Source organism: Coregonus clupeaformis, chromosome 30 (assembly GCF_020615455.1).
Source record: "Coregonus clupeaformis isolate EN_2021a chromosome 30, ASM2061545v1, whole genome shotgun sequence".
Classification (NCBI taxonomy): Eukaryota; Metazoa; Chordata; class Actinopteri; order Salmoniformes; family Salmonidae; genus Coregonus; species Coregonus clupeaformis.
This window is the reverse complement of record NC_059221.1, coordinates 1,746,372-1,772,677: the sequence shown is the minus strand read 5'-3', so window position 1 is coordinate 1,772,677 and position 26,306 is coordinate 1,746,372. Positions and strand designations below refer to the sequence as shown.

At 42.7% G+C, this 26,306-nt stretch overlaps 1 protein-coding gene across 1 annotated transcript; it reads right to left on the bottom strand.

Moving 5' to 3' along the window:
• Positions 1-1,996: 1,996 nt before the first annotated feature.
• On the bottom strand, positions 1,997-23,244 carry LOC121545466 (guanine nucleotide-binding protein G(s) subunit alpha). Its single transcript, XM_041856007.2, has 12 exons — positions 21,878-23,244; positions 19,962-20,034; positions 13,943-13,997; positions 13,633-13,752; positions 9,091-9,188; positions 6,172-6,226; positions 5,889-5,962; positions 5,651-5,709; positions 5,245-5,365; positions 4,909-5,039; positions 4,604-4,671; positions 1,997-4,383 (listed from the first exon to the last, which is right to left on the bottom strand). The coding sequence occupies exons 1-12, from the start codon at positions 22,014-22,016 to the stop codon at positions 4,237-4,239; spliced, it is 1,140 nt and encodes a 379-aa protein (XP_041711941.1). The 5' UTR covers positions 22,017-23,244; the 3' UTR covers positions 1,997-4,236.
• Between the last annotated feature and the right edge of the window lie 3,062 nt (positions 23,245-26,306).

Here is a 26,306-nt window from a genome sequence, read left to right as displayed (position 1 = left end):
GTTGAGGTCGGGTGATTGTGGAGGCCAGGTCATCTGATGCAGCACTCCATCACTCTCCTTCTTGGTCAAATAGCCCTTACACAGGCTGGAGGTGTGTTGGGTCATTGTCCTGTTGAAAAACAAATGATAGTCCCACTAAGCGCAAACCAGATGGGATGGCGTATCGCTGCAGAATGCTGTGGTAGCCATGCTGGTTAAGTGTGCCTTGAATTCTAAATAAATCACTGACAGTGTCACCAGCAAAGCACCCCCACACCATCACACCTCCTCCTCCATGCTTCACAGTGGGAACCACACATGTGGAGATCATCCGTTCACCTACTCTGCGTCTCACAAAGACACAGTGGTTGGAACCAAAAATCTCAAATTTGGACTCATCAGACCAAAGGACAGATTACCACCGGTCTAATGTCCATTGCTCGTGTTTAATTGGCCCAAGCAAGTCTCTTCTTCTTATTGGTGTCCTTTAGTAGTGGGGTCTTTGCAGCAATTCGTCCATGAAGGCCTGAATCACGCAGTCTCCTCTGAACAGTTGATGTTGAGATGTGTCTGTTACTTAAACTCTGTGAAGCATTTATTTGGGCTGCAATCTGAGGTGCAGTTCATTCTAATGAACTTATCCTCTGCAGCAGAGGTAACTGTGGGTCTTCCTTTCCTATGGCGGTCCTCATGAGAGACAGTTTCATCATAGCACTTGATGGTGTTTGTGATTGCACTTGTAGAAACATTCAAAGTTCTTGACATTTTCTGGATTGACCAACCTTCATGTCTTAAAGTAATGATGGATGTCATTTTGCTTTGCTTATTTGAGTTGGTCTTGCCATAATATGTAATATGGACTTGGTCTTTCACCAAATATCTTCTATATACCCCCCCCCCCCACCACCTTGTCACAACACAACTGATTGGCTCAAATGCATTAAGAAGGAAATAAATTCCACAAATTAACTTTTAAGAATTTCACACCTGTTCATTGAAATGCATTCCAGGTGACTACCTCATGAAGCTGGCTGAGAGAATGTCAAGAGTGTGCAAAGCTGTCATCAAGGCAAAGGGTGGCTACTTTGAAGAATCTCAAATATAAAATACATTTTGATTTGTTTAACACTTTTGGTTACTACACGATTCCATATGTGTTATTTCATAGTTTTGATGTCTTCACTATTATTCTACAATGTAGAAAATAGTAAAAAAAAAAAAAAAAACCTGGAATGAGTAGGAGTGTCCAAACATTTGACTAGTACTGTTTGACCGGTTTATTTCCAGTCAGAATAGGTTAGACAGAAAATATGATATTGATAATAATCCTTATTACTTAACAGATGTAATCTGGTTCAACTATGAATGTTTGCTTGAACAACTGTAAATTATCATTCTTATGGAGACAGGGATGTATTATTCTGACATTAATGGGTTTGTCACCACTAGGTGGTAGAGCATTCAGCTGTCACCACTAGGTGGTACAGCATTCAGCTGTATACGAGGAACAAGAACATGGGGAGGGAAATTACATCTGTCATTTCAATCAAACCTTAAATTATGGAGGCCTCGATGTTCAATACCCATAAAACAGTGACACATGATAAGCTATTCTGATGTCACAGAGCATCACAGACTATGAACCCAGCCCTCACACAGTCACCAGGAATAGCAAGCAATGCCAATCATTCAGGCCATAGATAACAAATAATTATAGTTCTTGGGCCAACCAACCTGTAGATCTTGCTCAATATCATTGAGAATACTCTTATCCATCAAGTTACATAAGACACATACATTCTGCTCAGTTGTGTCATTGGCAGTTCTCTCCTCGTGTTCAGGAGCATGGCACTGAACAGTGTAATCATATCAAGGGACATTCATGTTGGGCTGAAGAAACCCTGTTTCCAGCAGCACTCCGCCCCTTTCATCACAATCCTACCTCCCCTTTCCTCTTACTTCCTTTGACCTTGGAACTGTTGACTCATACTTGAAGTCTTTTGCATCCCCATCTACATTCAATTACTGCAGTTTTTTATTCTCTTGTACTTCCCTAAGCTACACTCCTGACAAGAGAAAGACATTCATCAACAATTGTCATGGTGTAGGTCAAGATCACAATGTAAAGGGAAATACCCCAAAGATTCATGCTCTATTAACATTTACATAAACCACAACTGTTTGTATGTATACAAACAAGCTATGTGGTGAAGTAGAATGCCTGTGTCTGGATGAAATTAGAAAAGACATCGACTTGGATGGAAAACAGACTGACTGAATTGAATACAATCAAGATGCATGTTATAGATGAAATAAAAAGTAGAATTGAACTGATGGTAAAAGGTTATCTGTGAAAAGCAGTGAAGTAACAGTACAGGGCACTGGATGAGGAGATCAAGAGCTGTCTAAGTAAGTACAGTGGACATGACTCAAGACTGGCTAAAGACAGATGAATGAGATGTGGTTGTATCTGGTGTAGGTTTGTCCTTGTGGTTGTGATTGTGTGTAAGGACAGGCCTCTTGCTGTCTGCACCAAAAACCTTTATTTTGCAGAGCTCCTCTTCTGAAAGTAGAAACCCATGTATTTGATGTACATAGTAAATGAAAACTAGGGCACCGAAGTGAAAATGTAATACTGTACAGTCTGCCTCTGTTGTGCAACACTAGGAAGGACCCCAAAACAATACAATTATTTGATTGTTGTTTTCTTTAGCAAAAGAAAAGATTCATGTAGAAACAAGCAATGTTTTGCATTTTGATATTTTTCATCACCCTTTACCTTAAAGCTAAAAATGAAATAGAAAATAGTAAATAAACACTCACCCTTCAAAATGTTGTTTACAGATGTCACTAATGAAACAAAACCTAATTGAAAAGGATTTAAGTTCTAGCAATACGCACACTATATCAAGTGTACAATTTGTGTCTTTGATTCTAATAAAATACTTTTAAAAATCCATATATATTTATCTTTCTTTTGGTATATGGATCCAAAAATAAACATTTAAATCATAAAGGGGAGTTGGGAGAGAGAAATAAAAATCCAAAGGAAACTGGTTAAGCTATACAGCACAGTATAACACCCACTTTAGCTCATTATACACGTACAGTCGTGATCAAGGCACAGGGATCTTCTATTTTTTCAATAAAAGTTGTACAAAATAATACATTTGACAGTCTGTACAAGAATAATAGTTCAGCAGTAAAGTAAAGACAGACATACAAATAGCCTTGGAAGGGAGGGGAGTGAAGGGTGGTGACCACATGAGTAAAGAATAGTGTCCCATTTAACATTATCTTCTTCCTCTTTTTTACATTTCAGGATTACCTTTTTCTTTAAAAACCAAACAAAGAGCATTGCCAGTAAAGTAACAGTGCAGGGTATGAGGTGAGGTTAAGAGAGTGGACAGGGAGGAGGGGTGATGAGCGAGAGCGAGAGAGCGAGAGAGAGAGGGGGGCACAATGGCACAACAGTCTACACAGACAAAACAACTGGAGACAGAAACAGGGCTGATCGGACTTCTCTTAACTTATATGGTATTGTATATGTTTTTTGCACTCCGTTGAGTTCTGTGAATGTTGGCCTTTTTCCTCCCGCTGCTGTACCAACAAGGCAAAGTCATGTGACAATCCTGTGGGCGTCATGGTGTCCAAGCTCCACCAAATTGACATAGATATTCCCCTCCCCCCAAGCCCTGCCCACCACAATGATTCTCTGGTTAATTGTCAGTCATCAACGTTGCTCCTAGTAGGTATCTTGGCTGTGAAGTCATTGAAAGCACTGAGCCAGTCAATCTGTGGCTGCAGACAGTAAGCAGCTAAGACTCTGAGCTCGCCCAGTTCAGGACCATGCAGTCGATTAAAAGCGTGTGTGTTCTTTTTCTGTATGCAAACAGTTATCGGAGGTTAAATTTGAGAGCAAGTGTGTCTAAGTGTGTTTCAACTGAGGGTGTGAAAGAAAGAGGGTCCGGTGTTATGTCAGCATGTACACGCTTGTGTGTGTGGTGAAATGGGTTCGAGTCCTGAGCACAGTGCTAAAGTGCAGTGGAGTTCAGCTGATCTTGCTTGGATGTATTCTGTGTTTTGCAGTATTTCAATACTCTTTCCAGGTTACGCTGTAGCTCTTTTGTCTAGTTTGACTTCAGGAGTCCCCAAGAGTACACCGAGTTAGGAGCAGGTCGACAGGGGTGGGTTTTAGGGGGGTCAGGGAGAGACCGGAAGGTGGAGGTTCAGAGTCTGTGTTGCAGCCCCCTCTCATCACAAGAGCTCGTACTGCCGAAGGTGCATCCGCTGAATGATGTCCCGACAGTCGTTGAAGACCCGGCGGATGTTTTCCGTGTCGACGGCACAGGTAAAATGGGGGTAACAATAGTGCCTGCCGTCTCCGCTGGCTGTGCTGATCCTCTGAAATCACACAGTGAAACACAATGAGACAAAGGAGTACTACCACCATCAGGACATCCTCCACTTGACTCAATAACAAATCTAACATTAAGACAATGCTAACTTATCCAATATGAGCAAGTCATCTCATTTGGCATATTTGGTTTTGATTGGATCCTATTTTGTAATCAACACCATAAGATTCTACATAACGGGAGACATTGTATTTTTCTGCACTTACTAGGAACTCATCTCGTATGAAGTACTTTGCCCTTGTGACGCGTGGATCCTCCCCTGGTTCTGGTGTTGCTATAGAATAGTGAGAGACTGATGATGAGTGTTATGATTGGATTCTAGTACACCATCACACATTGTCAGTGTCACTGATCGCTATGATGATTACTTATTAGCCACAGGATAGAACATTCAAGAGCCATCTACCGTGGCTAAAAGCAGAAGCACTGTGTGTGTGTGTCCCGCCATGTGTGTGTGTGCGCGCCGTGTGTGTGTACAGTAAAAATCCAGTCAAGTGTAACAACTTCTCACCATCATCCGGTGTGGTGTAGCGTGCAAACTCTGGGAAGTACTCTTCAATTTTTGATTTCCCAGCCAACACCTTCTCTGCTAGCAGGTCCTGTTTGTTGAGGAATAGGATGACAGAAATGGTCCGCAGCCACCTAAAGCGAAACACACAGAGAGATGCTGGGTAAATACACTGTTAAAAAGCAGTCAGTGGTAATTTAGGGCTAGCAAATTGTAAATTGTTATGATGAGAGCATTTCAATAAAACAAAGGAATTGAATAAAACTTCATTGATTCCATAAATGTTTGTGGGGAGGGGGTGTCATGGGGAGGGGGTGTCATGGGTTGTGTTTGTGTCACCTGTTGTTCCAGATGTTCTTGAATAGATTCAGAGCCTCCTGCAAACGGTTGGTCTGATTATCCTCCCGGATCACCATGTTGTAGCTGCTACTGGCCACCACGAAAATAATGGCAGTTACATCTGTGGGGAAGACAGAGGGAGGAGGGACTCAGACGAACTGGTTTTGTAAAGCGCAATCAATGACACAGTCAAATGGCACTTAGCTTTAGGGCTAAGGCCGAAACACACAGTAATGGCAGAAAAAGCAAAGGTGATAAAATACAGGAAACCTTTAGTGGAATGAGGCTATAGACTATGGAGGACCCATCCAGAACCCCAAAAAGGTATCTATAAATGAGATCTGAATTGTGTTTGTGAGTGATTCTCTATTGGGTTGGCCAGATCAAATGGAAAAACAAATGTTACCGTTAAAGCACTGGATCCATTTCCGACGTTCATCCCTTTGACCACCAACGTCAAACATGCTGTGGAAGAGATGTCAGTGAGACAAATATACCACACACTACGACCTTGTGGCAAAGTAATGAATCACATGTAAGCTGCACTGTATGGACTCATACACGTCTGAAGGGCTGAGTTGGAGGTTGCTCTTCAGGTATTGTACTAATAACCAAATGGGACGATAACCCTGGGTTATACTCACTGGAAATTGACTTTGTCCACCTGAAATCTGGTCTCGAAGATCCCAGAGGTGAGCACTCGGCATCTCAGTAGGTCCTGAGAGACGAGAGAGAAAGACGGGAGTCATTCATCTGTGTTATATTTCATCAATATTATGAAAGGAAGTTGATGATGGAGGACAGTAGGGATGTGTCTCAAATGGAGGTCTTCGGCCAAAAGTAGTGCATTGTAGAGGGAATAGGGTGCCATTTGAGATGTATCCCTGGGCCTCTGATGATGGTGGCGTTGAGACCACGGAAACTCACCTGATCAGTAGGAGTGTAGTCACTCTGTTTCACAATGTCAATCTTGTCTAGAAAGCTGAGGTGAGAAAAAAAAAACATATTTAGAAGGATGACCAGGACAGGACAAAATGGCTGAATTCAGTCAGCAGGGGCAGTGAATGAGCATGATGGGGAGCTTGTCTGTGTGTGGACAGGAAAAGACCACTGAGCTCAATATAATTATATACACCTGTGTTTCGCCAACTTTTTTGTAGCAGGGAGGGAGGGACTGACCTGCGGTAAGCCATCGCTCCTTCCTCTTTGGAGGACCACTTAGTTTCTATCTAAGACTTGAGAACTGACTAAATCAGTGTCAGCTAACTAACTGAGCAGCCAGTTAGTAACATCCCAGGGACCAGTGTCGGTCCAGGAACCATAGGGTTGCGAGAAAGACCAACATAGACGTCATTGGTACAGGCACTTACAGCTGAGAGGAATGGCAACGGTTCTGGAGTCATACTGATTTTGAAACTAATGTCTAATTCCATGACATACACTGAGTATACCAAACATTAGGAACACCTTTCCTAATATTGAGTTGCACCCATGCTGACTCCAAAACTTCCCACAGTTGTGGGAAGCATTTGGCTGGATATCCTTTGCGTTGTGGACCATTCTTGATACACACAGGAAACTGTTGAGTGTGGGAAAACTCAGCAGCGTTGCAGTTCTTGACACAAACCGGTGCACCTGGCAACTACTACCATACCCCTTTCAAAGGCACTTAAATATTTTGTCTTGCCCATTCACCCTCTGAATGGCACACACACAATCCATGTCTCAAGGCTTAAAAATCCTTCTTTAACCTGTCTCCTCCCCTTCATCTACACTGATTGAAGTGGATTGAACAAGTGACATCAATAAGAGATCATAGCTTTCACCTGGATAGTCTGTCATGGGAAGAGCAGGAGTTCCTAATGTCTTACTCAGTGTAGTTTACAACTGTTTGACTTGGGTTTAAACAGTACCTACAGTATCTAATACAACTGAACGCCACAAACTGTACCAACAGTGTGTGACAGCTGAATGCCGGTCTCCCAAGCATACTGAACACAGAGGAATGCCGAGCCTCTGGATAACCAGGAATGTGACACGGAGGGGTGAAATGTGACAGGTCTAAGTACAGGTAAGACATGGCAGGAATGAGTCGGCACTCACTGGGAGAGACAAAGGGACTAGGAGAAACACACAGAGAGATTATGTGTGTGTGTGTGTGTGTGTGTGTGTGTGTGTGTGTATGCGCATTTACCATTCTTTGTTATGGCAACAAAAATGTCCATAGATAACTATGTAGACTCCAGAAGAACACAGGTGGGGAGATTAACTCTTACTCTTTCCTTTCCTACATGTTACTGAAGAATGTTGTAAAAGTTATAACTGTAAGCTCTAATTCCACAAGGGTTCACACTCACAAACCTGACCTAGCCCATCAGCCTGAACCCAAACAGACATCTCTAAATTAGACTCTGGCACTGGGAGATTGAATGAGTGAATTAGAGTGAGTGGGAAGGGGAGAGAGAGAGTGGGAGGGTGATAGAGCTTGAGGTAGGAAAGGCGTAGAGAGAGATGGAAGAAGGAGGGAGGGGGATTGGTAGGAAGGAAAGGGCGAGAAAGACAGAAAGTATGTGCATATGTGTGTGAAAGAGAGCGAGAGAGGGGGAAAGAGAAAGAGTAGTCTGACATTACAGAGCAGATTCAAAAATAGCTCCCTAGTGCCCTGGCCTCCAGCATGGTTGCCATGGAGACAAAACCACAGGCTCTATATATAGACTATCAGCTCAAAATGTTGTGTGACTGGAGTAGGGCCTGAGAAGGAGAGGAAGAAAAACAAAGAGGGAAAACGAGAGAAGAAATGAGAGGGAGCAAGAGATTGAGAAAGATGGACTGGGAGAGAGGAAGTGGGAGAGAGAGAGAGAGAGAGAGAGAGAGAGAGAGAGAGAGAGCAGGAGCGGGAGAGAGGTATTGAGAGAGGGAGTGGGAAAGAGTGAGAGAGAGGGAGGGAACAAAAGACTGGACTGGCCCATCTCAACCACCTGAAGGGGTTGTCCTAGATTTAAGTAACACAATCAAATACACAGCACTCTTCAAACATTAGCACAAAATTAATTTTTGATACAATCAGCTCAAATCAAACACCACGATAACAAATTTAACTCTGAGGCGCCAGTCACTGTGGTTTAGCGGTGTACTTCCCCCTCCTCCCCTGTTCCCCTCCAACCGCTGGTGAAATCTCCCTCTATCTCTTTTTATGACTCAGGACCTGCCATTTTTGGTCCCTGTCGCTGCAAATATCCTACATCACAGATGCAGAGCCACACAACAGCTGGAAAAGAAAGCAGAGGACGAGAAGGAGAGGAAGAGAACACGTGTGAGAGAGTACGAGGGAGAGCGTGCCAGAGCGAGAAAGAGAGCGCGAGAAAGAGAGAGGGGCAGAGAGAGACACATAGCCAGAGGTGGCAGTGTTGATGCAGAAAGCTCTGGTGATGTCATACTGTGGTGTGTGCGCACTGAGACATGATGAGGAGCTGTGGAGTAAGAGTATGAGCTCAAGATGACTTCCATGACACAGAGCTCAGCTACCACACATCATTTTTCAGGCAGAATACGTGCCTGTTGTCATTGAAAATCAGAATGGTCTCTCAAGGAAATAGCTTTTTACAATAAAGTTTTGATGAAATTAATAACATTTTAGATTTGGGGTTTACAAACTTTAGTTGGCATTTTATCAGCCTGCTAAATCTGAGCATGCCAGCCTTGAACTACGGTCCCATACTGTCCTATACGTGCCCCTAGTCATTGGCTTAGTATGTTTGTTTTCAACAATGCAGGCCTGTACAAGGGCATTGTAGCTACTCAAGACGGTTGGTCCCCTCTCGGCGGTGCAGTGCAGTGCATACTTACTACTGTGCACAGTCGATCAGCTGGTACTCATTGGATCTCTCAAAACACACCCTCACGCCCTCATCCTGCCAGAGAGTCTTTGCATTTTCATAAAACTCCTGAGAGAGTGAGCGATATAGGGAGAGAGGAAGAGAGAGTGAGCGATATAGGGAGAGAGGAAGAGAGAGTGAGCGATATAGGGAGAGAGGAAGAGAGAGTGAGCGATATAGGGAGAGAGGAAGAGAGAGTGAGCGATATAGGGAGAGAGGAAGAGAGAGTGAGCGATATAGGGAGAGAGGAAGAGAGAGTGAGCGATATAGGGAGAGAGGAAGAGAGAGTGAGCGATATAGGGAGAGAGGAAGAGAGAGTGAGCGATATAGGGAGAGAGGAAGAGAGAGTGAGCGAAAGAAAGAGGGGAAGTGGAAGAGAGAAAGATGAAGTGATTAATTCACATGGCACAATAGTACAATAACAATACATAGACTAAATGAAAGCAAGTAGAAAAGGAGGACACTGTCCATCATCCATGTTATGCTTGAGGGCACTGCGATGTGTGGCATCTTTTTTACATTCCAATGGGGCAGCACACCTATTAGGGATCTGGCATTTATTGACAGGAGAACAGGTTTTGTGGCCAGTGAGGGTAACTGCCAAGGGGAGTTTCAATATAGGAAAAACAAAGTGGCATGGTCAGGCTGTTGAAATGACAGATTATTTAAGGCACAAAGTAAAAACATAGTGGCAGGTCAGGCCGTTGAAATAACAAGGCATGTTTTTACAACCCTTTCAACATTTCCTTTAATGAGGAGAAATAAAGATGACATATGGTCGACAGGCTAGGGAGGGTCAGTTGACTCATAATCATGTCAAAATCCCATTTAATATTGAATTAATCATATTTCATTAAATTGATTTAGCAAACAAAAGCTGTGCAGGTGTAAACATTCGAGTCAACTGTTATATCTAAAGGCCAATCTGTTACTTCCTTGTTTGATAGCTGTTGCATAAGGTGGGAATGTCCACATAGCTTATTAAGGACCAGAGTGACCACCCCATGGACAACATTCAGAGGGCTAAAAGGCACATAGAAAGGTAGATAGTCTCATTTCCCTCCATTGTCTTCCATTTGGACCATGGAACAAGAAACCCTGTTATGTATAAAACAACATCTTCTGGACAACTGGACCTTTGTGGAACAATGCGTCTGCATACACTTGCATAACATTTAGGTTCGCTGCCCGATATATTTGTCCCACCGTTTGGCTGGCTTGGGTTACTTGAAGAGTTATAAAAAATCCCTGCATCCACTCCATAAAAGAGCACTCATCATGTGTCTTAGTAACAGAGTCCTCCTTTATCATCAGTCATGTGCTTAAGAAAAAAAGAAAAACTCCTCTCTAGGAACTGCTTATTGCATTACAGCAGCCGACCCAGAATCCTTTGGGGCTACAACTCAATGCTATATTGTTTCTCTCTGCTCACTGGCTTGTCTGTATTGCTGATCTTAGTTTTTTCCATAATCATTTCCATTTCATTGGTATGGCCTTTTTTCAAATACACAAAGGTTTGTGTTGTTTTGCTAAGAATACCACAGGGAGTTTGATCTTGCTTTAAGTATTATTTTTTTAAAAGCAACTGGTTGTTTTTTCCTGGTTAATAAACAACCATCTATAACGTTCTGCACAAAATGCGTCAGAATGGGAATGTCCCCTTTAGCGTTCGAACTCTATGGTCAACACTACTACAAAAGCGTAATGTAGCCAGAGACGGGATAAGGAAGTGAGGTCCCTAGTAACTTTGAATTTGAGAACATTTACATTTTAGTGGCGTTAGAAAAACAACCTATAAAGCAGAGGTCAGCAACAGGGCAAAACCATTCTAAATCAGTCGATTAATCAACAGTCTGAAAATAAGACCCATACCACAACAAAACAACACATTTAAACATGAAATGAACTGGAAGTGAACAGCCCAGACAGTAGATACCCATACAAACTTCCCCCACCTCTAGCCACCCTCATCCTTTTCCTCACCCTCTCTTTTTTCTATCTGTACTCTGAGATTAGGTGACCAGTAGAACCGGTTCCCTCTCAGCCCTGGGGGGTGCCAGAGAGGAAGGAGGGAGGGAGGGAGGCTTTGCCAACAGTGTTACACTGTCTGACCTTAGAGTCATTCAACTCTCCTCCATCAGGAACGAAATCACAGACATTCAAACACCACAGAGCAAGGCAGCAGTCAATCACATCCCTTTCACACGTAGGCCTACACACCCAAACTAAGAGAGAGATATGTTATGGCAGGTGTTCTAGGCCCAGAAGAAGGACTTCAATGACAGTCTATGGCGCAATGGTAGGGACGCAACCATTCAACTGTAATAGGTAATTTTCTAATCAGCCAAAGACTCATAAGGGGATCTAAATTAAAGCGTAATAACAGCTAAATAGATGCAAAGCATTAACCTATCGGTTGTTTTCATTTTGTTGAGTGACAACATGTTGTCTGTCCTAGAGATAAGTCAAACTCACTATGGTGCACACTATGGGCCCTATTCAATCAAAACCGTTAACAAGGTTTCTGTGATCAATATAAAACAAAGTTCTCAAATGCACTTATAAACCCATTATAAAATTCAATGGATTATGTTTATCCAGAAACCTGGTACCTGCTTAGCTTGAATAGAGTCCTATGTCCCTCCCAGCCAAGTCCTAACAGCCTGACGACTACCAGCAAGCACTCTGTTGTTCAGGTGGGCATCCCAGTGTGACACTGACACAGACACATGTGGGTCCCAGAGAGAGGTATTTAGGGGTGTTATAGGCACAATCAGTGTCAACCAGTGGTACTCAGAGACCTCCAGGCCTTCCCTCAGGGCAGTCAATTAGCTAACAGGCATCGCATCAAGGCCCTACCCGCTAATTACTATAGTACCATGAGGCTGGCACCTGCAACAGGGACTACTGGATGGGCATTCCTATGGGAACATACACATACAGTGCCTTTGGAAAGTATTCAGACCCCTTGACTTATTCCTTATTCTAAAATGGATTAAATATTGTATTTTTCTCAGCAGTCTACACACAATACCCCATAAAGACAAAGTGAAAACTGGTTTTTAGATTTTTATGCAGATTTATAAAAAATAGAAAACAGAAATACCTTATTTACATAAGTATTCAGACCCTTTGCTAGAGACTCAAAATTGAGCTCAGGTGCATCCTGTTTCCATTGATCATCCTTGAGATGTTTCTACAACTTCATTGGAGTCCACCTGTGGTAAATTCAATTGATTGGACATGATTTGGAAAGGTACACACCTGTCTATATAAGGTCCCACAGTTGACAGTGCATGTCAGAGCAAAAACCAAGCCATGAGGTCGAAGGAATTGTCCGTAGAGCTCCAAGACAAGATTGTGTCGAGGCACAGATCTGGGGAAGGGTACCATTTCTGCAGCATTGAAGGTCTCCAAGAACACAATGGCCTCCATCCTTCTTAAGTGGAAGACGTTTGGAACCGCCAAGACTCTTCCTAGAGCTGGCCGCCCGGCCAAACTGAGCAATCGGGGGAGAAGGGCCTTGGTCAGGGAGGTGACCAAGAACCTGATAGTCACTCTGATAGAGCTCTAGAGTTACTCTGTGGAGATGGGAGAACCTTCCAGAAGGACAACCATCTCTGCAGCACTCCACCAATCAGGCCTTTATGGTAGAGTGGCCGAACGGAAGCCACTCCTCAGTAAAAGGCACATGACAGCCCGCTTGGAGTTTGCCAAAAGGCACCAAGCTTGTAGCGTCATACCCAAGAAGACTTGAGGCTGTAATTGCTGCCAAAGGTGCTTCAACAAAGTACTGAGTAAAGGGTCTGAATACTTGTTGTTTTTTTATATACATTAGCAAAAATTTATAAAAACCTGTTTTTGCTTTGTCATTATGGGGTATTGTGTGTAGATTGATGAGGAAGAAAAACAATTTAATCAATTTTAGAATAAGGCTGTAATGTAACAAAATGTGGAAAAAGTCAAGGGGTCTGAATACTTTCCGAATGCACTGTATGCTCACTCACACAGGCGTGTACATACATTAGAGCCCGACAGATATATTGGTTCACTGATATTATCGGCCGATATTGGCACAGCTAGCACTGTGATGCAGTGCCTTAGACCACTGCGCCACTCAGGAGAGATCAGTATCGCTAGATCAGTATCGGCCGATAATTCAACCGATAACCGATATTCAATAAATACGATGAAAAAAAGGGAATCTCGTGCTTATTTGAACACTTGCGGCCATTCTCAAGATGTATCATTAATTTCACAATGTAAGAAATCAACATTTGAAGCATATTTTTCTTGGTCAATTGCTGTTTTGGATGGCAATTTCTGAAAATTCAGTGTGTAAAAATTTAACTTGTTCATTTCCTCTGCGTAAAACAGTATATTGGCAGATATAGTTATCGGTAAGTTTTGTCCCCCCAAAAATCATATTGATCGGGCTCCAACATACGTTCATGCAAAAACAATATCTATCTATAATGATCTGTGTGTTTGGTAGAAACATTGTCATACTCACAGACGTGAATTCAAAGTCCTTCTGATTGACTAGGTTGAGGACGTATTCGATTCGGTGTTGGTTGTGTTGACTGGCGAGCTGAACGGGAGGCGTCAGTGTACTCATAGCTGCTACTACGGTCTAAAGAGTGACACAAACACACACAATCAATACAGATCAAGTGACAACACAGGATTGTCTTGGGGTCTCTTATATTCAATAATCAATGCTAAAATATTCATGATTCATGCTTAGCTGTTTAGATTTTTTTATTCTACCTAGTACCCACCCACAGAGATATGAACTACAAAGATTCAAACCGAAAACTTACCTCAATAGCTTCTTTAATATTATTCTTGATATCGTGAATTTTCTGCTTCTTCTCTCTGCAAAAACATAAAAGCTCAATCATCCATGTTGGAAAAAATTTGAAATATCATTGTCATACACAACAGATATGCTGATGAAACAGCAAACAAAAAACAAACATGTATGTAGATAAGTCCATCAACAGCTGGCATACCTGCACAATATCATTCCTTCTGACACGCACATCCTCAACTATGTGAAACTCATATCTTGAACAGGTCCCAGTCTCCCAGTGCCTACATTGGACTCTAATGAAAATGCTATACCTGCTACTATAACTACAAATGATCAGATGTCAAACATCACCCCACTTTTAAGAGCAGTAACTGAGCTGCAACAACCCATCAGTAGACTGTTACTACTACAGTATCAGCTATCAAGTCAAGTGCAATGAAGTTTAACAAGCAAAGGTGTGGTGCATCAAACTGTAGGCTACGGGAAGCAACAGTGAGGGTCCTCCAACTGTCTTAGAATCTTTTTTCTGATTCAGATGATGCAAAGAGGGATGTATTTTGTAGCGGGAAACATTTCATTATACGACTAAGTTGGGCACTGCCACTGATGTTTAGTTTATCCCAAGAACACAAACTGCATTCAAGTAGAGTAAGAGAGAGAATATGTGACAGAGAATGAGGTACATCAACAGAAAGAGAGAGAGAGAGAAGGAGAAAGAAAGAGAGAAAAGGGGAGAAAGAGAGAATAGACAACAGCCAGCAGGAGGGCCTGTATCCCACACTGACACACCCTCTTGTTTATTGACCCTGGGGGGTAGATTGAGAAGGCCCGTTTACATTTTCAACATGATAGTCATTTTTAAAAATCACATGGTTCTTACAAAGTAGTGTGTGTGCGCACTTGTATGTGACTGTGTGTGTGTATATTATGTGTGTGTGTGGAGAGAGAGAAAATAGGCAATTACTAGATAGAAGGAGAAAGCATGTGTGTGTATATACACATCCTTGTCTATCTTTATCTAAGAACACACTAAAAAATATAAAATATAAACAAAATATACTTGGTCCAGTGTTTCACAAAGGCCTGGAACATTATCAATGGAAGTTACTGAATGCAAAAACATCATAGGGAATCTACCAAACACCTCCAACAATTCCTTATATTCATTTTCCTTGTACAGTATCTGTTCCTCCAGGACTGACTACAAAACATTGGAGAGAAGTCACAGACACACTGCCCTGCACTGTATCCATTTGCAAATGCCATAGAAATACAATCCATAAGTTTAAGTGATATACAGTACAGCTACGTTTTCACACAGACACAACCAACTAATCAATGAATGTCTGAAATGTCTAGGATGTGACCAAGTGATGAACTGAGCATATTCACACATACAAGATAGAGAGCTGCAGTTGTAAATGTTGTGGAGTCACGAGATAAGGCACCCAGCAGCGTGTGACCTAGGTGCTGATTTGCTCATCTAACCCAAGCCACTCACACCACACCAGTGCCTTAACCTCCAAACCTAACCCCACAAACTTGGGATTAAACCCCAACCCAACAATGCACAGATTCCTGGACCCACAACAGTTTCGGGTCTAAACCTGCAACCAACCTACTCACCTGGACCTAAACCTCCACCAACCAACGCACCAGGGCCTTGGAGCACCCTTCACCAACCAACGCACCAGGGCCTTGAAGCACCCGTCACCAACCAACGCACAGGGCCTTGAAGCACCAGTCACCAACCAACGCACTAGGGCCTTGGAGCACCCGTCACCAACCAACGCACCAGGGCCTTGGAGCACCTGTCACCAACCAACGCACCAGGGCCTTGAAGCACCAGTCACCAACCAACGCACTAGGGCCTTGGAGCACCCGTCACCAACCAACGTACCAGGGCCTTGAAGCACCAGTCACCAACCAACGCACCAGGGCGAATGAAGAAAAATGAAGAATGGCGCCGGAGAAGATGGCTGCCGTTTTACAGCCCTCTAACCAATTGTACTATTATGTGTGTTTTTCCGCGTTATTTGTTATTTATTTTGTACATAATGTTTCTGCCATCGTCTCTTATAACCAAAAAGAGCTTCTGGATATCAGGACAGCGATTACTCACCTCGTATTGGACGAATCATTTTTCTTCAACGAGGCGGCCGCGAAGGATATCCTACAGACACCCGACAAGGCCCAAATCCCCGTCATTCGCATGAGGAAGAGACGGAGATATCGTGGACGTAGGTCGGGGTGGCTTGTAAGGATCCGACGGCGAGCGAGTAAACTGCCGCTCCCATCAATCCTATTAGCCAATCTTCAATCATTGGAAAATAAATTGGATGACCTAAGATTACGTTTATCCTACCAACGGGACATTAAAAACTGTAATATCTTATGTTTCACCGAGTCATGGCTGAACGACGACATGGATAACATACAGCTAGCGGGCTATACGCTACATCGGCAGGATAGAACGGCTGACTCCGGTAAGACAAGGGGTGGCGGTCTGTGTATATTTGTAAACAACAGCTGGTGCACAAAATCAAATACTAAGGAAGTCTCAAGGTTTTGCTCGCCTGAGGTAGAGTATCTTATGATAAGCTGTAGACCACACTATTTACCAAGAGAGTTTTCATCTATATTTTTCATAGCTGTCTATTTACCACCACAAACCAATGCTGGCATTAAGATTGCACTGAATGAGCTGTATAAGGCCATAAGTCAACAGGAAAACGCTCATCCAGAGGCAGCGCTCCTAGTGGCCGGGGATTTAATGCAGGGAAACGTACATCCGTTCGACCTCATTTCTACCAGCATGTTAAATGTGCAACCAGAGGAAAAAAAACTCTAGACCACCTTTACTCCACACACAGAGACGCATACAAAGCTCTCCCTCGCCCTCCATTTGGCAAATCTGACCATAACTCTATCCTCCTGATTCCTGCTTATAAGCAAAAACTAAAGCAGGAAGCACCAGTGACTCGGTTAATAAAAAAGTGGTCAGATGACGCAGATGCTAAGCTACAGGACTGTTTAGCTAGCACAGACTGGAACATGTTCCGGGATTCTTCAGATAGCATTGAGGAGTACACCACATCAGTCACTGGCTTCATCAATAAGTGCATCGATGATGTCGTCCCCACAGTGACCGTACGTACATACCCCAACCAGAAGCCATGGATTACAGGAAATATCCACACTGAGCTAAAGGGTAGAGCTGCCGCTTTCATGGAGCGGGACTCTAACCCGGATGCTTATAAGAAATCCCGCTATGCCCTCCGACGAACCATCAAACAGGCAAAGAGTCAATACAGGACTAAGATTGAATCGTACTACACCGGCTCTGACGCTCGTCGGATGTGGCAGGGCTTGAAAACTATTACAGACTACAAAGGGAAGCACAGCCGCGAGCTTCCCAGTGACACAAGCCTACCAGACGAGCTAAACCACTTCTATGCTCGCTTCGAGGCAAGCAACACTGAAGCATGCATGAGAGCACCAGCTGTTCTGGATGACTATGTGATCACGCTCTCCGTAGCCGATGTGAGTAAGACTTTTAAGCAGGTCAACATTCACAAGGCCGCAGGGCCAGACGGATTACCAGGACGTGTACTCCGAGCATGTGCTGACCAACTGGCAAGTGTCTTCACTGACATTTTCAACATGTCCCTGACTGAGTCTGTAATACCAACATGTTTCAAGCAGACCACCATAGTCCCCGTGCCCAAGGACACTAAGATAACCTGCCTAAATGACTACCGACCCGTAGCACTGACGTCTGTAGCCATGAAGTGCTTTGAAAGGCTGGTCATGGCTCACATCAACACCATTATCCCAGAAACCCTAGACCCACTCCAATTTGCATACCGCCCCAACAGATCCACAGATGACACAATCTCTATTGCACTCCACACTGCCCTTTCCCACCTGGACAAGAGGAACACCTACGTGAGAATGCTATTCATTGACTACAGCTCAGCATTCAAAACCATAGTGCCCTCAAAGCTCATCACTAAGCTAAGGATCCTGGGACTAAACACCTCCCTCTGCAACTGGATCCTGGACTTCCTGACGGGCCGCCCCCAGGTGGTAAGGGTAGGTAACAACACATCTGCCACACTGATCCTCAACACGGGGGCCCCTCAGGGGTGCGTGCTCAGTCCCCTCCTGTACTCCCTGTTCACCAATGACTGCATGGCCAGGCACGACTCCAACACCATCATTAAGTTTGCCGACGACACAACAGTGGTAGGCCTGATCACAGACAACGATGAGACAGCCTATAGGGAGGAGGTCAGAGACCTGGCCGTGTGGTGCCAGGATAACAACCTCTCCCTCAACGTGACCAAGACAAAGGAGATGATTGTGGACTACAGGAAAAAAACTAGGATTGAGCACGCCTCCATTCTCATCGACGGGGCTGTAGTGGAACAGGTTGAGAGCTTCAAGTTCCTTGGTGTCCACATCACCAACGAACTATCATGGTCCAAACACACCACGACAGTCGTGAAGAGGGCACGACAAAGCCTATTCCCCCTCAGGAGATTGAAAAGATTCGGCATGGGTACTCAGATCCTCAAAAAATTCTACAGCTGCACCCTCGAGAGCATCCTGACTGGTTGCATCACCGCCTGGTATGGCAACTGCTTGGCCTCCGACCGCAAGGCACTACAGAGGGTAGTGCGTATGGCCCAGTACATCACTGGGGCAAAGCTTCCTGCCATCCAGGACCTCTATACCAGGCGGTGTCAGAGGAAGGCCCTCAAAATTGTCAAAGACTCCAGCCACCCTAGTCATAGACTGTTCTCTCTGCTACCGCACGGCAAGCGGTACCGGAGTGCCAAGTCTAGGTCCAAAAGACTTCTCAACAGCTTCTACCCCCAAGCCATAAGACTCCTGAACAGCTAATCATGGCTACCCGGACTATTTGCACTGCCCCCCCACCCCATCTTTTTACGCTGCTGCTACTCTGTTAATTATTTATGCATAGTCACTTTAACTCTACCCACATGTACATATTACTTCAACTACCTCAACTAGCCGGTGCCCCCGCACATTGACTCTGCACCGGTACCCCCCCTGTATATATAGCCTCCCTACTGTTATTTTATTTTACTTCTGCTCTTTCTTCTCAACACTTTTTTGTTGTTGTTTTATTTTACTTTTTTATTAAAAATAAATGCACTGTTGGTTAAGGGCTGTAAGTAAGCATTTCACTGTAATGTCTGCACCTGTTGTATTCGGCACATGTGGCCAATAAAATGTGATTTGATTTGAACCAACGCACCTGGGCCTTGGAGCACCCGCCACCAACCAATGCACCAGGGCCTTGGAGCACCCGCCACCAACCAACGCACCAGGGCCTTGAAGCACCCGTCACCAACCAACACACCAGGGCCTTGAAGCACCCGTCACCAACCAACGCATCAGGGCCTTGAAGCACCAGTCACCAACCAACGTACCTGGGCCTTGAAGCACCAGTCACCAACCAACGTACCAGGGCCTTGAAGCACCAGTCACCAACCAATGCACCAGGGCCTTGAAGCACCCGTCACCAACCAATGCACCAGGGCCTTGGACTACCCATCACCAACCAATGCACCAGGGCATTGAAGCACCCATCACCAACCAATGCACCAGGGCCTTGAAGCACCAGTCACCAACCAATGAACTAGGGCCTTGAAGCACCAGGGTTTGAAGCCCACAAATGTCTTTACGTCAGTCCATGCAATCAGACTGATAATTCTTAAACCACAATCTAAGACTTCACAGTCAAAACTAGGCGAGACACCTAGACAGTACATTATAGTGGCTATTGAACTGAGGGATATCATCAACTGTAACTAGTCTCTCATGTGCTGTAGCACAGGTTAATCTAATGTGTGTGTTCTTCAATTCAGGTATTTCGAGACCAATACATTTTGGTTCCTTTGGCATTTTCCCCTATCACTCTGCTTGTAAAGTCTCAAACCCTGATCTATATTCGCAGTTGAAGAGCATAGTCTGGAGAAGGAAACGAGACTTACTCTGCATTGAAGCCATTCACATGGAGGATCCGCATCTGTTTCACTATGGTGCTCTTCCCTGACTCACCAGCCCCTGTGGGCGGGGGGAGGAGAGAGAGAGAGAGAGAGAGAGAGAGAGATGGTTAGAAATATTTCAGAGAGTACAGAGAAATGCGCTACCCTGACAGCCAACAGTTATGGCCATTTGGAATGTGATGCTCAGAAGTCATCTACAAAAAAGTAATTGTAAAGAGAGACACGTTCAAAGTGATAGTTCAGCACTTCAAACCTGTGAAATAAACATTAGGAAATATTCTAATTGAAATGAGTTATTATGCCACCTGACCGAGGTCTCATTCAGCACCAATAGAGGCCAGGATTTGGAGGAAGTTGCTGTTAACCTCTGATCTAGGGGGTCAGATCATAGAGAATGATAAGAGGCCTCTAGTGGCCAAAAGGCCGTTTTAGCATGGGCAGCGCCATTGAGGGCTTCCACCATTTTAATATGGTCAGCTGGGTGGGACTTCCAACTTCATTGGCTGATTCCTCCTGGTGTTCCTGTTGGAGTCATGTGCAACCAGGTCATCAAGAGGGATCAGCCAATACTGAAGAAGAAAATTGACTACTTCAAAATGGATATTGCCTCAATGGCCCTGCCCATGCCGTCAACGACGCCATAATGGCACGGATCCAATGGGTCAGATATAGTTTTATTTCCCAGTTGGTTAAGGTCAGGATTTAGGTTTGATAAACTGATGTGGTAAGGGGCATCTTCTACCTTGAGCTTGAGACCACCTGTGTCTGAGGCAAACAACTTACAATAGTGGGAGTTTGGGTGAATCCACACATACAGTAAGATGTAAATAAATGGGTGCAATATTAACCTGTTGAAATCTAATAATGCAATAGTATTACCAGCTTCACTTGACTGTGTTGGCTCTGATATTGTCTTTTCACACCGTTCTTTCCAGCACAGTTCTCGTGGTGGATGCATAACTAGGCTAGCCCAGTACAGCTTGGTTTGAACCTATAGTGTGAATAATGCATAAAGGTGTCAACTATACTCAATCTCATTTGTCAAATCAAATAGAGTCATGACTGTAATGATGAAAGTGAAAATCTTCTTTCCCATAGCAGTGATCTCAAATGTTATGAGCTTTATCATGGTTGGTTCATGGTCTGATGTCTCTCCATAAACACTGTCCAACAAAATTCTTACTCACAAATAGGCCAACATCTGAAAACTTGCCAATGGCACACACACAAAAAACGTGTCATATCATATAAAAGTGCAAAGAGCATAGTGCTATATCTAAAGCAGCATGTTTTTGTTATGGTTAAATGTGAATTCTGTTCCGCTTTCTTTAGTTACCACAACTTCCTCTTCAACAGAAATACCGGTATGTCATTCAATACAGTAGGCGTCAGGCAAATTCTAATAAAATATTATAATTTAGAGAGGACATTTTGACTGCTTTTACATGATAACCGTACCATGAGAGTACAGAAGTTTCAGTGGTAGAAATGTTCAACATTCATTAACTCACACATAGGCCCACCTTGAAATACACAGGCCTATGAATTTTAAAGTTGTCAAGCAGCTAGTAGTTCTGAAAACAAACCCACAACACAAATGTTGAGCCTCAACACCCATGTTTGATATAGATTAGGCACCGAGCTGTTACAATAACAATGTAGCAATAAGTAGGCTTCAATTATGTTAGAGAATCAAGTCTAACTGATGCCCAACGTAAACATCATACCAGCAACCATGTCACATATGAAAAAGTTAAATGAGACTAGAGTGTAACAGGAAGGCCTACAGAGACAACAATATCCTATATCACAACATCAAATAGCATGCAATGTACAAATAGAAACAATGTTGCCAATGAGGCCTTGTCTACAACACATCAGATTGCCTTCTACAAACTTACCCAAAAGTAGTAGCCTGTGAGTTGCTCTATATATCTGTTTGTCCTTCTGAAGTTGTTTCTCTATCTTTTTGTTTGCTTCTCTTTGTGACTTCTCCTCATTTCGCTGATCTTCAGTCTTGCTGTTGCCCAAACAACCCATCTTCCCGCAAGAAATAGGGTCCAGGGGAGGGGAATGTGAAAAAATAAATAAACAAACTATTCTAAATCCCTCGGTTGACCCACGGAATTGAGAATAATATTAACGACATGTATACGGTCTGTTGTTTAGTGTTACGTCGAACTAATGTGTTTTAAAACGTTGTCCTACTGCGTTTGTAATTATGTGTACATAATGCGTATTTTCAGTAGATCTTGCTGTCAGAGGGTAGGAGACCGTTGATGACGACACCCAGGCCGCCCTCTCACTTGGTCAATTATGTTAGGCTTTTCCTTCTTCACATATAGTTTTTATATACCGATATTGATGACCATCCACAGTTTTAAAGGTTGATTGAGGCTTTTACCTCTTTCACATTCAATTGAGGAGTGGATAAATAGCCTATTTTCATCTCACGAACAGCCCGGATCTCACGTCTCACTGTTGCCTGTGACAGAGACCCAAACTCGGCATGACACAAAAACTCGGCTGTAAAATGACATGGATCTTTTTGACAAAAGTTATAATAAACATCTCTTTGGAAAATAGTGTATTTCCTTAAAACGGCCTTTCTCTACGCGTAGCCTTTTGAGATACTGGAGAAATAAAACAATATTATGGCTACACTTAACGAACTACATGTGTAATATTTTCATTGCTTCCGTATTCATTTAACTCCTTTTATATCCATAAGATGATCCTCGATCTAAACTGTGAGTCCGATTTTCATTTTAGATCCCCGAAATAATTGAATTTTCCTGATTGTCCCCCGTTTCTGTGATGGCTGTTCCTTGCTGTTTTTTCTCAATCCAAAGGGCCTTCTCTGTCTTTTCTTTTGTTGCTGAAATGTGTACCCCTACTCACATCAACAAGGCTCCTAATAGCGCTTTGATAGTCCCCAACACATTCTTAAATGGGTTCTGATTCTTCTAAACATGAAGAAAATACGAAAATCCTTCGAATGTTTCCAGTTTCTTGCAGGTATAGCCCGCTTGTCAGTCTCAGTTTTATATTCCTTTTGAATTCGAATGGTAGGTAGAGCTTACATGTGCATATACATTCATAAATATAACGCGGATTGTAATAACACATTCCACTATGACGGCAGTTCCCTCCTGGGCTGGTCGTGGAAGATTAAACACGGGAATAACCAATTCTTGAAGGTATTATTTTTCCCTTTTTCTCCGGGAATAGTACATTGAGACAGACAGCGCTGAAGAGATGGGGTGGGGCAAACAGCGCTCATTGAACTCTGGGAAGGACCAGAGCTTCATCACATGATTGTACAGAACGTCAGCATGGCGAAATTCTGCGGAGAAAACGGCGCCCTCTTCAATGAAACGACAGATTGGGACCCTCAACACCGGGGCCCTTTCCATTTTCCGATGTTTTGACGCGCAGTGGCACTATATTACCCAATTGATTATAGAATATATGTTCCCAATCGTTATTATTATTATTATTTTATGTTTTCTCATCTCATGGGCAAACAGGTTTGTTTATGCTCCAAAGACATAGGACTAGGTTGGTAGTCATTTTTGGTACTGAGTTGACAGGGGTGTTTTTTCAATTGGGAATTATAATTTATAATTTATTTCTGGACTGGAAATTAAAAGGAATGCTCTGAGCCCTGATAAATCCCTTACAGTCTACATATGTAAATCCAGGGGTTACATAGGCTGAGTTCTGCCACTTCAGAGTGGAACTCTATAATTATAATTCTGAATTATAATCCCAATTTTATTCTAATCCCAACTGTATGCTGTGATGGAATACAGCGTAGTCTACATTTGGGATAGAACATTTGTCCAATTTGGGTGACATTCTTACCCACATGACAAAGCCTTTCACTGACACCCCTCTGCCACAATGTAAATCTTTATCATGTCAGATCTCCAAATCTGAATGTGAATCATGATTTCTATTATGAACAAATTTAATGGGCTGTATTTGGATATCCAAAGGGACTCTTGTGTGTGTCACTGTCATTGTTTGGATTGCTTTATTTAATATCTTCCTGGAATTCCATTTGGACAGTTCTCTGTATATAGACTGTCATCAAATATTTCCCTGTCCATATTCTCAGTTTTGACTCAAAATCTCAGCATATTTAGTTTCATCATCCCCAGTGGTTTCAAAGGTATTTGAATGTGATGCTCTAGTATGTTTTATGCTCTAGAGATGTATTGGTGTTCACATTCATGAACAGCTCATGACTTCTATGCCATGGTCACCCTGCATTGTGATAATGTGTAGCCTAGAGATCTGTGATGGGTTTAGCCTCTATTGCTGTCACATCTTCTGGGCACTAGATGGCAGTAAACACGTGGTTATAAACTAGGTATACTACCATACACTTTACTAGTTTTCAGGCTTTATTGTACAAATACAGTTTCAGCATATGGTAAAAGTCCATAAACACACCTTATTCTATCCTTACTCCAGTGATTCATGATGTAATGTACAAATTCATTTGTCAGAGAGTTTATGGAAGATTTGACTATTCTATCTTAAATATGGTTGAGAAACACTCAATTTATGTCTGAACATTGTAGACTTGGTTATATTAAATTCACCACATTTAGCTGTATTTTTAAAGGAATTTTATCCCTCAAAAGCGTATGCCTTGTAGGAGAGGTTTTGGCCTACTTATGTGGTTATTGTGTTGTGTTGTCAACAGTTTGTCTGTGTAAAAATACTTTAAAGGACAACTTAAGTCATTTTTTGGGGTACCTGTAATTTACTTTACTATTTATATTTTTGACAACTTTTACTTTTACTTCACTACATTCCTAAAGAAAATATTGTACTTTTTACTCCATACATTTTCCTGGTTTGCTTAATATAAGGAATATGAAATGATTTGTACTTTTAATTTTTGTACTTTTGATACTTCAGTATATTTTAGCAATTACATTTAATTTTGATACTTAAGTATATTTCAAATCAAATACTTTTAGACTTTTACTCAAGTAGGACTCACTTTTACTTGAGTCATTTGCTATTAAGGTATCTTTACTTTTACTCAAGTATGACAATTGGGTACTTTTTCCACCACTGACTAGAGGTCACACTATGTTGGGTCATTGGTCACTGGTCACTTGTATAGGCACACATGTGATCAGGAAGTAGGGCTACACAGTCTTTACCATACTCACCGGTAACAAGTTTGGAATGATATGCGCCTACGGTAACGACATCTGCCAGTATGGAATTATTGCTGTATTTTGCTGCTAATAAATTGGTAAAAAACCCAACCAAAGATCTATGTTTGGAAAACGGTTTGTTTTGCAAGCATTTATGAACATCTGCAACCCCACCTGTGCCAAAGTGTAGAATTAGTCCTCATGTGATACCTCCATTGGCTCCCCATTGCAAATGGCAAATCTTCCTAACCTTCCCCCATGTAATGGCTAACCTTCCTGATAGCCACTACATGCCTAAGTAACCCTACAAACATGAGCAAGTGTGGATGGACTTCTCTGGTGGTGAGTGCATGATAAGCTCCTGAGTGGACCTACACTTACTGAAAGGCCCTAAAAGCCCAGTAAGATATGATCTGTATCCCCAATCCTCTGGGCATTAAGGTGGGCTCTGGGGCATGCTGGTGCTGCTGATCTTCTCGACTTTAGGACGTTGGGGTCAATTAGAGAAACTCTCCTAGGAACTGTGGTCCATCAGCAGAACAGATGGGAGTCCCTTTCCGTAACACTGTACCGAAAGCATTCATATTGCTGTTTTATGGTCCATATGGATGACATTGGATTTATGAACAGGCATAAGTAGTCTATGTAAGTAGTGGTGTAAGTGAAATTATCCAGTTAATGTCATGTTACATTCAGCTAACGATCCCACTGGGCACAGAAGTCAGTTCAACGTCTAGTTTTGATTGACATTTGGTTGAGTTGTCAACTAACATGAATTCACTTTGTCACCATGTCATTGGATTTAGGTTAAAACTTGGGTGAAAAAAATAAGAAATTCCCTTACATTGATTACTTTTTGCAAATCCAATCAGTTTTCCACGTTGATTCAACTTCATCACTTTGAATTTGTTGGTTGAAATGGTGTGGAAACAACATTGATTGAACCAGTTTTTGCCCAGTGGGATTAGTGCTAACCTAAATCACACTGTGTCCTGTGAACTAACTTTGAAGTTTTACTTACTACTACTATTTTCCCCTCAGACATACAGTACCAGTCAAAAGTTTGGCCACACCTACTAATTCAATGGTTTTCTTTATTTTTATTATTCATTCAATGGCTTTTCTTTATTTTTTATATTTTTTATAT